General features: G+C 47.6%; 1 protein-coding gene across 1 annotated transcript; it reads left to right on the top strand.

Annotated features, from left to right (window-relative positions):
- On the top strand, positions 1–10660 carry LOC127211964 (60S ribosomal protein L38-like). Its single transcript, XM_051172052.1, has 2 exons — positions 1–138; positions 10457–10660. The coding sequence occupies exons 1-2, from the start codon at positions 1–3 to the stop codon at positions 10658–10660; spliced, it is 342 nt and encodes a 113-aa protein (XP_051028009.1).
- Positions 10661–10932: the final 272 nt, after the last annotated feature.

Raw genomic sequence — 10932 nt, 5'->3', positions numbered from 1 at the left:
ATGCGCTTTCTAGGCAAGGCAAGTGCTCTATGGGAACAGCTGTGTGCCCTTATCCATAAGGCTGAGGACGAATATGACGGGCAGCGTCTGGGGTTTTCTGGTGGAGCACTGCCCACTCCCCAGCAGTACAGGCACTTGGTATTGGCTGAATAAGACAAGATCGTGGGGCTGGAGAGATGGCTCAGCGGTTAAGAGCAGTGACTGCTCTTCCAAAGGACCTGGGTTCAATTTCCGGCACCCACATGGTAGCTCACAACTGTCTTTAACTCCAAGATCTGACATCCTCACACAGACATACGTGAAGGCAAAACACCAATGCACATAAAATAAAAATAAATTATTAAAAAAAAAAAGACAAGATCCTTAACATGAAGCTTGCCATGAGGGGAACCACACAGGCATGGTCTTGGAAGGCTGTGCTCAGGGGGCTTGGGTTTTATTCCCAGCACCCTGAGGACCCACTGAAGGCTGTTAAGTAGGCCTGGAGAGATTTCATCCATAGGGGTCAGTTATACATCAGAAGGCAGGAAAAGTGTTGCCAAGGTTAGACAAAGAATGCCACGGCCTAGCCTAGAAGATAGAGATGAAGAGAAAGTGGGTAACTAACGGAGGGAAAGGTTACGGGACTAGTGTGGTGTACACAGCTTTAATCCCTAGCACACAGAGGCAAGTGGGTCTCTGAGTTCAGGGATAGCCTGGTCCGCATAGGAAGTTCAAGCCAACTGGTGCTACACAGTAAGACCTTGTCTCAAAAAAACAAAAACCGCTTGGCAGTGGTAGTACATGTCTTTAATCCCAGTACTTAGTACAGGGGAAGCAGAGGCATTTCAAGAACAGCCAAGGCACAGAGAAACTCTCAAAAATCCAAACCAGCCAATCAAACAATAGCAACAAAAACCAATGACACTGAGAGCTGGGGAGAGGGTGCCCTTGCAAATATGAGATCCCCCCCAAGTTTGGACCTCAGCACTTTACCCACCAAGTCACCTCACCTGACCTAGAGATTGTTTTTAAGTAGGCAAAACCTGATGTAGTCCTTACCTTAATAGAAGTCTATTAATAAGGAAAGCCTGTTACAAACAAATACATAATTACAGCCCTGACGACCTGTAAGCAGCTAAGTATGTGGCATTAGGGAAATGAGTAAGGGATCTGACCTAGTCAGGGAGATGAGGCACAGCATCCCTGAGAAAGTGCTGGAGCCCAGAGCCCGCAGAATTCCTAGGACAAAGTATGAGGTTCCCGGTAGAAGAAACCATGCAAAGAGAGGCCCTGTAGTGAGCGTGGCCAGCGTAGATGATCCTTAAAAGGTTCAGAGATAGGAAGGGCCAGCCCATTCGGAAATCCGCCAAACAGGAGTCTGATCATTGCAAGCACCCTGGCAGCCCTGTGTGGTGGTCTGTACCCATGATCCCACAGTCCCAGCACTGGGCAGCCAGAGGAATCATGCATGAACTTGAGGCCAGCCTTGGCTGCTTAGATTCTGTCTCAAAGAACCAAAGAGGTAATAAACAAAACCCCCGGGGGGGCGGGGGGGGGGAAACAGCACGATGACTCATTGGAGAACCACTAGCTCTGCAATCTTGATGACTTCGCTCCTCGGAATCCACGCAAAGGTGCAAGGAAAAAGTGCAGGCTCCACACAGCTGCCTCTTGCCTCCCCGTGTGTGTGCCCGCAGCACACACAAATGACAAAAGGAAACCCCGGGAAGCTGCTGGACAGACCGCTCCACCAGGTAGGAGACATAACCAGGGACTGTCACCTGGAAAAGGTATTGGAGAAAGAGTGACAGTGGAGCAGCAGTAACAGAGGGATTAATGACGCTTGTCAACTCCCAGGTCCAGCCCCACAAATGACTTTCATGAAGAAGGAGCTGTGGAAAAGGGCTTAGACGCACACACATGTATCCCACGGAGAGCCAGTTACTGTACGGGACCTGTGCTCCAGAGATGGGTCTAGTCCATAGCCAGAGAGAGGGAACCCCACAGCCAGGACATCCTAGAGGCAGCAGCCTCAGGAACCCGCGGGTGGATCCATCCCCTGGCACAGCTGGCCTTTTCCGGGAAGTCCTGAGGCAAGGGCCGCTTCGAATGAACTGGCAGGACCTGAAAGGAGGCTGGCTCGAGGTCTGAATTCCTGGTTTCCTTGCCAGAAAACTTAGGAATGTCCGGTCTATTCCAGGCCCTGAGCTTCTCCCGAGGAGATGGGAGGTGGAGGCAGGGGTCCGCCCCTTTATAGAACCCTCCTTTTCCACAACAGGGCCAGACAAGGCTCGGCCACAAAGTGCTCTTGGCTCCGCCTCCAGCCGCCAACGTTCCTGAACTCTTACAACACCTCCCCCCAGCCCCTACACACCCTTTCTGTACCAAAACTCCCCAGGCTCGCTAGATGTGCCCTACCACTCGGCCCCCTGAGCCTTTCTCAAAAGAACAGTCACTGTAACCCGTTGGCTGGGTACCCCGGCTTCCCTATGAACGGACATCTGGCTCCCCCTGGTGGTCAAATAAGGATGTACAGATGGAAGAATTGATAGTGGCCGACTCGGAGGCCACCGTGTAGCCTTTGCTGTCTGGCTTTGTAGACTCACAGCGATACGCCTACCTCTGCCTCCCAAATGCTGGGATTAAAGGCATGCGCCACCACCGCCTGTATGGCCACCCAGCTTTTTGCCAGGATATTTTAGACTAGTGCCTTAATTGTCAGCCTCTGTTTCTTCACCTGCAGTTGGGGCTTTTGATGGAGTTAAGCCATCCTTAAACTAAGGTACATTAAAAAAATAAAAATAAAAATTTTTTGGTTCTTTTTTTCAAGACAGGGTTTCTCCATATAGCCTTGGCTGTCCTGGACTCGCTGTGTAGATGACATAGGCCTCCAACTCACAGCAATCCACCTGCCTCTGCCTCCTGAGTGCTGAGATTACAGGTGTGTGTCACCATGCCTGGGCCGCAATGGCAGTTTTAAAATACTTTTCTAAATCCTACGGATGTAGTTCAGTTGGTATATTGTTTGTCTAATATACATAAAGCCTTGCATTTGGGTATAAAGCATCCCCAAACAGCACATAAAATGACTCTGGCACACACACCTGCAATCCTAACATTCAGGAGGTGGAGGGAAGGGGATCGGAAGTTCAAGGTCATCCTTGGCTACATAGCCAGTCTAGGCTACATGGGACTGTCTCAAAAAGGAAAGAAATAAAATGATAGAACCACTTCTATCTGAAAAAGTATTTTATTGTTCTGAGTTCTAAATGGCACTAGAAATGTGTGTGTGTGTGTGTGTGTGTGTGTGTTTCTATCTGTTACACATGCGTACAATAGATTGTGTGTGCAGGTATGAAGGACAGAAGTCAACTCTGGGATCTGGGTCTCTTTCACTGAATGTGGAGCTTACCTTTAGCTAGACTGGCTAGGCAGAAGGCTCTATAGTCTCTGCCTCCCCACCTCTCTGTGCTGGAGTAACTGGTGAGCACTGCCATGCCTGTAGTGGGGAGGAGCAACTCAGGTGTACCTGCTGAGCCATCTCCCCAGCCTGCCACTCGTGCTTTCAAAGTAATACCGTGGTAGTTCGGACTCACCAGAGCTCTCTGAGTTCACCTAACGTGTTTTCACCCCCATGACAACAGGCGTTCCTGAGGCTAAACAGTCACTTCAGAGTAAACAGGGACAGCATGAGGGGTAAGCGTTAATATGTTTTGACCCTAGATTTCTATGTGACACTTGTACTAGTTTGTATTTTTACTCGGGGCACATGGACTGTGCCGCCAGAGAAACTGGCACGAGCTAGATCGAGGTGAAGATGAAGACGTATCCAAATCTCGGAAATCTCAATCTTGAGATCTGTAGGAGTAAGGCGCGCTCCCTCCCTGTTCTGTGCCAGCATGCCCCGCCCGGTAGTCTCAATACCCACCGGCCCCCACTACCCACAGCTCTGGAATTGCCGTCCATGTAAATAAAGCACCACCAGCATTTTAGCCCTGCCGGCCCCGGCCCCAATGAAGCGCACAGATATCATCTAAGAGTCGCTGTTCCACTGGGAGAGCTCTTCGCTAAAAGGCTGTAATTCTTGAAGAACTTCTTCAAAAAGGCTTTCTCTCTCCCTGGACGCCAGACCGGAAGCCTCGGATCCACCCGCCTGACTAGGCTTCCTTCCTGCATGCTCAGGCGGCTGGATGCTCCGAAGGGAAGAAGCATGTATATCTGTGGTGTGAGGGTGTCAGATCTTGGAGTTACAGACAGTTATGAGCTGCCGTGTGTGTGTGTGTGTGTGTGTGTGTGTGTGTGTGTGTGTGTGTGTGTGTGTGTGTGTGTGTGTGTTGGGAATTGAACCCGGTCCTCTCGAAGAGCAGTCAGTGCTCTTAACAGCTGGGCCATCTCTCCAGCCCGTGAAGAAGCACTCTTACTAAGCTGTACCACACACTCAAAATAACATCCCCTCCCCATTATTTATTTATTTATTTTTGGGTTTTTGAGGCAAGGTTTCTCTGTGTAGCCTTGGCTGTCCTGGACTCACTTTGTAGACCAGGCTGGCCTTGAACTCACAGCAATCCGCCTGCCTCTGCCTCCCGAGTGCTGGGATTAAAGGCGTGCGCCACCACGCCCGGCTTCCCCTCCCCATTTTTTATTTATTTATTTTTGGTTTTTTGAGGCAGGGTTTCTCTGTGTAGTCTTGGCTATCCTGGACTCACTTTGTAGACCAAGCTGGCCTCGAACTCACAGCAATCCGCCTGCCTCTGCTTCCTGAGTGCTGGGATTAAAGGCCTGCGCCACCACACCTGGCTGTATATGAGTGTTTTGTCTGCAGAAGAGGGCATCAGATCACATTACAGATGGTTGTGAGCCACCATGTGGTTGCTGGGAGTTGAACTCAGGACCTTCGGAAGAGCAGGTGGCGCTCTTAACCACTGAGGCATCTGGTCTTGACTTTAATCTCAGCACTAGGGAGGCAGAGGCAGGTAGGTGTCTGTGAGTTTGAGGCCAGCCTGCTCTACAAAGTGAGTCCAGGACAGCCAAGGATACACAGAGAAATCCTGCCTTGAAAAACCAAACCAAACCAAACCAAGCAAACAAACAAAAAATCAACCAACAAACAAACAAACAAAAAGAAATAAACACTTTAAAAAATGTGTGTGCTTTGGAGTGAGCATAGCATGGCCTTTGTCTGGAGGTCATAGCTTTCTGGAGCCAGTGCTGTCCTGCTGCCACGTGTGCCCCAGGAACTGAACTCAAGTAGTCTGACCTGACAGCAAGTGGTGCTTTCCACAAAGCCATTTCTCTGACCCCGAGATTTGTTTTTGCTTATGCAAAGCTAGGGGTTTCCCCAGGGTCCTGTGAACACTTGACAAATGTTCTACACTTCAAATTGGGCAGTGATGGCAAACACTTTTAATCCCAGCGCTCCAGAGGCAGAGGCAGGCTGATCTCTGAGTTTGCAGCCAGCCTGGTCTATAGAGTGAGTTCCAGGACAGCCAGGGCTACACAGAGAAACCCTGTCTCTTGAAAAGCCGAACCAAACAAACAAACAAAAATGTTCTACAACTGAGCTGCATCTCAAGCTCTTGGTTGTTTCATTTGAGACAGAATCTAACTATGTAGCCCAAGTTGAAGTGGGACTTGACAATCTTTCTATCTCTGTCTCCCACATGTGCCACTGCGTTTTCTCATGTGTCAAGTTTACAGATGTGTTGCACTCACATCTATTTCCCAAATTAGTTATGTTCTTTGCTACAGTAGTTCATGCTTGTAATCCCAGCACTCGGGAATTTGAGGCAGGATTGTGAGTTCAAGGCCAGCTTGAACTACATAGACATCAAAAAAAAAAAAAAAAGTTGTCCAGCTAGGATATAGATTAGCTGTAGAGTATTTCTAGCATGAGGCCCTGGGTACCACCACTTCTAGCAGTGCAAATGGGGGGGGGAAGTGCATGGCATTAATCTTACCATTTTATTCCACCACCACCCCTTTTATTGTTGTTGTTGTTGTTTTGTTTTTTTCAAGATGGAGTTTCTCTGTGTAGCCTTGACTGTCCTGGGCTCACCTTGTAGACCAGACTAGCCTCAAACTTACAATCCACCTGCCTCTGCCTCCTAATTTCTCAGGTTACAGGTATGAGCCACCATACTCAGTTAATTTGAACTATTTTGTTTTTTATTAAACAAGGTTACACAAATACATAAGGTTGCTTTGTTTTTCGTTTCAAACAGCTTCTCTCGTAGACCAGGTTGGGTTTTAACTCACATTATAGGCAGCAATAACCTTTAACCTCTGAACCTTCTTGTGGGGAACCCTTGAGTCAGCTCAAGACACTCCAAGACTAAATTCTCAGGCTGGGTGTGGTGGCCTTAATCCCAGCACTTGAGAGGCAGAGAGAGGTGGATCTCTGTGAGTTCGAGGCCAGCCTGGCCTACAAAATAAGTACGGGATTGCCAAGGCTACACAGAGAAACCCTGTCTCAAAAAAAAAAAAAAAAAAAAAAAAAAAAGACTAAGTTCTCAGCACAAAGGACATTTCTTTGCCCCAGAGGGACAGAGGACAGGGGTAAAGACAGGAGACAGAGCAGGAGGGAGAAGGGGAGGGGTGGGAGTGGGGCAGGAAACCCAGGGAAGGACAGAGGCCTCTGGGTAGAGAGGCACAGATTGATGTGGGCCCATAGGCAAATGACAGTTTATATGGGTAAAGTGGAAACCCTGTGTTAGGATGAGGTGTTTAATTTTAATGGGCATGTGAATTAGGTGATCCAAAGGGGGCCTTTTGATTGCTGGGCTTCCATGCTTTGATAACCAGACCTCGGTAGTCAGCCTCAGGAGGAGGAAGTGGCCAAATAAGGGAATGGACCTCGGTGGCTAGCTTTAGGAATGTCATCTAATGGTTTTTAGCAAGGCAGAGGGAACGAGGGAGAAGGGAAAGGCCAGCCAGAGCCAGGTTTGTCATGCATGCCCCAGCTGGCCAGAGTCCTTTCCTTCACTCCTGCTTTTAATAACTAAGTACTGTCCTGGACTTGCTTTATAGACCAGGGTGGCCTTGAACTCACAGAAATCCATCTGCCTCTGCCTCCCAAGTCCTGGGATTAAAGGCGTGCACCACCACTGCCTGGCTTGTTTTTTGTTTTCTTTATACAGGTCTCTTTAATATACTCCTGGCTGTCCTGGAAATCACTATGTAGACCAGGCTGGCTTCAAGCTCATAGGGGTCTGCCTGCCTGTGTCTCCCCAAGAGCTGGAATTAAAAGCCTGTGCCATCAAGCTTGACTCATTTGAACTATTTTTAAATATACATTCACTGGCATTAAATATGTTCATATTGCTGTGTTTCATATCGATGGGAGCGTAGGAAGTACTTGGCTAGGTAAACAGAGTGCTTAGGAAGCCCTAGGCTTGATGCCCACGGCCGCACACAGGAGGCGTGGTAATTAATACATGCTTATAATCTCAGCATTTCAGATTAGCCTCGGCTACGTAGCAAATCAGAGGCCAGCCTGGGCTGTAGAAGACTTGTCTACCTTTAATCCCAGCACTCAGGAGGCAGAGGCAGGCAGATCGATGTGAGTTCGAGGTGAGCCTGGTCTGCAAAGTGAGTCTAGGGCAGCCAAGGCTACACAGTTTAGAAACCCTGTCTATAAAAACAAAAACAAACAAACAAAAAAAGCAGTAGTATCTTTATTTTTGTTTGCTTTATTTATTTATTAATTTTGCATCTTGAGATAGGGCTTCTCTGTGTAGCCCTGGCTGTCCTGGAACTCACTGTGTAGATCAGGCTGGCCTCAGATTCAGAGATCCACCTGTCTCTGCCTCCTGAGTGCTGGAATCAAAGGCATGCACCACCACCACCTGGCCCAAGGAACTGGTTTTTGTTTTGTTTTGTTTTGTTTAAATCAAGGTCTCTCCATGAAGCTCAGACTAGACTCAAACTTTAAATCCACTCATGTCTACCTAACTACTGGAATTACAGACTTGTACCTCCTGCCTGCTAATATCTCAGACAAGCAGGTTTACACAGTATCCCAAGAGTGGCTAACTTCATTTGGGATAATATGCCCTCACTGCGGTGCTATGGTAGCTTATATTGGAATTTCCTTCCCTTTTGAGGCTTTTCAGGGCTGAGGTAAGCTCTGGTTTACCCTCTCCTCTGTGGACAGGATTATTCCTCCTTCCTGGCCGTTGAGAATACTGCGTGAATGGTGAATGTGGGTACGCACGTCTGTCTGAGTCCTTGGTTTTCAGGGCTTGTGGGCATGCATCCAATGTGGAATTACTGGATCATATGACAGTTCTATTTTTAATGTATTGAGGAACTGCTGTTTCATTTTGCATAGCGACTGTGCCACTTTACACTCCTATCCTGGCAATGGGCAAAGGCACCAACTTTTCTCATCCCTATAAATACATTTTAAAATTTTATTTAAAAAAATTTTTTAAAATAAAATTTTATTTTATGTGCATAGGTGTGACGGTATTCGATCCCCTGCAGCTGGACTAACACAGTTGTGAGCCATGTGGGGGGGGGGGGTTGCTAGGAATTGAACTTGGGTCCTCTGGAAGACCAGCCAGTGCTCCTAACTGCTGAGCCATCTTTCCAGCCCCTATAAACACATTTTTAAAATACTGACAGCTACCTCAGTGGGCATGAAGAAGCAATTCACTGGGTTTTGTTTTGTTTTGTTTTACTGTGGATTTTATTTGCATTTTTAATCTCTTGTCAGCCCACAAGTAGAATCTTATTGTCATCTTAGTTCTGGCAGTTGCTCAATGAGAACCTCTAGGCCAGCTGGGCAGTGGTGGCGCATCCCTTAAATCGCAGCACTTGGGAGGCAGAGGCAGGTGGACCTTTGTGAGTTCGTGGTCAACCTGGCCTACAAAGTGAGTCCAGGACAGTCAAGGCTACATAAAGAAACCCTGTCTCAAAAAACAAAAAACAACAAAAACAAAAAAACAAACCAGAACAAAACAAACAAAAAAGAAAGAAAAGCCGGGCGTGGTGGCGCATGCCTTTAATCCCAGCACTCGGGAGGCAGAGGCAGGCGGATCGCTGTGAGTTCGAGGCCAGCCTGGTCTACAGAGTGAGTCCAGGACAGTCAAGGCTACACAGAGAAACCCTGTCTCAAAAAACCAAAAAAAAAAAAAAAAAAAAAAAAAAAAGAAAGAAAAAGATACAAAAACCAAAACCAACAACAATAAAAACCAAACCAAAACAAAAATATCCCAAGGCTAATAGTTCATCTCTATGGTATCTTGACTTGTTTGTTCTGTGTTGTTGGTTTTTGTTTCTCAAGACAGGGTTTCCCTGTGTAGCCCTGGCTGTCCTGGAACTCACTCTGTAGACCAGGCTGGCCTCGAACTCAGAGATCTGCCTGCCTCCGCCTCTCCATTGTTGGGATTAAAGGCTGACTTGAATGTCTTTCAAGCCCCCTTAACTCTATAAAGTATCAACTTAGAAAGTCCCTTTGGAGAAGAACAGCATCAGAAGCCACAGCACCTGGAGCCAGACTCTGGGAAGACCAGCTTCAGTCCTGCCCCACCTCATTTCTGACTCTGTACCCAGTGTCGTCAATTACCCCAGGCTATCATCATTTCTACCGTCCTAGAAAGAACGCCAGGCTTCTCCAGTCTAGCCACTGCACCACACCCACCTGAGGCCTGGGTCCCCCTCCTCAGGGCCCTCCCAGGCTCCTCATTGCCCTCAGAATAAAAGGCAAGATCCATGGAGTAGCTCCCAGAGGTGTCTTCTTACCTGTGCTTCTTCTTCTTCTTCTTCTTTTTTTTAAGATTTATTTATTAAGTATACAGTGTTTTGCCCGCATGTGCACCTGCAGGCCAGAATAGGGAACCAGGTCTCATTATAGATGGTTATGAGCCATCATGTGGTTGCTGGGACTTGAACCCAGGACCTTTGGAAGAGCAGGTAGTGTTCCTACCCTCTGAGCCATCTCTCCAGCCCCCTTCTTTTTTTTTTTTTAAGATGTACTTATTTATTATGTATACAGTATTCTGCATGCATGCATATCTGCAGGCCAGAAGAGGGCATCAGATCACATCACAGATGGTTGTGAGCCACCATGTGTTTTCTGAGAATTGAACTCAGGACCTCTAGGAAGAACGGGCAGTGCTCTTAACCTCTGAGCCATCTCTCCAGCCCATCGCCTGTGCTTCTTAAACTCTTTGCTTGTGTGTTTCCACCATGCTGGACTCAAGATCCCTGTGGAGAGCTGGGCATAGTGGCTCACACCTGTAATCCCAGCACTCAAAAGGCAGAGAGAGGCAGGTGGATCTCTGTGAGTTTGAGGTCAGCTTAGTCTACAAAGTGAATCCAGGACAGTCAAGGCTACACAGAGAAACCCTGTCTCGAAAACCAAAATAATAATAATAATAATTGTAATAGTAATGAAAGTCCTGTAGAGTCTTGCTGCTCTGAATGCTTTGGGTACAGTCTCCAGTGCTAAGTACCAGTTGCCACATCTCAGAAAATTGAGGAAATCAATGACTTTCTGCTCACACCCCGATGGAAGGATGCCAAATCTGTCAAGGTCAAGAAGAATAAGGACACTGTGGAGTTCAAGGTTCACTGCAGCAGGTACCTTTATACCCTGGTCATCACAGACAAGGAGCCGGCGGAGAAGCTGAATTGGCCTCTACCCCCTGGTTTGGCAGTGAAGGACCTGAAATGAACCAGTCCTCTGCATTTGACTGTTAAAACCAGAGAAACTAGCCAGGTGGTGGCGCACGCCTTTAATCCCAGCACTCAGGAGGCAGAGAGAGGCAGGTGGATCCCTGTGAGTTCGAGGCCAGCCTGGTCTACAAAGTGAGTCCAGGACAGCCAAGGCTACATAAAGAAACCCTGTCTCGAAAAACAAAAAACAAAACAAACAAATAAACAAACCCAACAAAAAACTCCCAACAACAACAAAAACAAAACAAAAAATAAATAAGTTGCCGGGCG

The sequence above is a fragment of the Acomys russatus genome, chromosome 29 (genome assembly GCF_903995435.1).
Source record: "Acomys russatus chromosome 29, mAcoRus1.1, whole genome shotgun sequence".
Classification (NCBI taxonomy): domain Eukaryota; kingdom Metazoa; phylum Chordata; class Mammalia; order Rodentia; family Muridae; genus Acomys; species Acomys russatus.
Note: the sequence above shows the minus strand (reverse complement) of the source record. Positions and strands in the feature narration are given on the sequence as shown.

Coding starts and splice junctions, on each gene's coding strand:
- LOC127211964 (XM_051172052.1), top strand. CDS start 1: ATGCGCTTTCTAGGCAAGGCAAGTGCTCTATGGGAACAGCTGTGTGCC. Junction 139..10,456: donor CCCAGCAGTACAGGCACTTG/GTATTGGCTGAA, acceptor GCCACATCTCAG/AAAATTGAGGAAATCAATGA.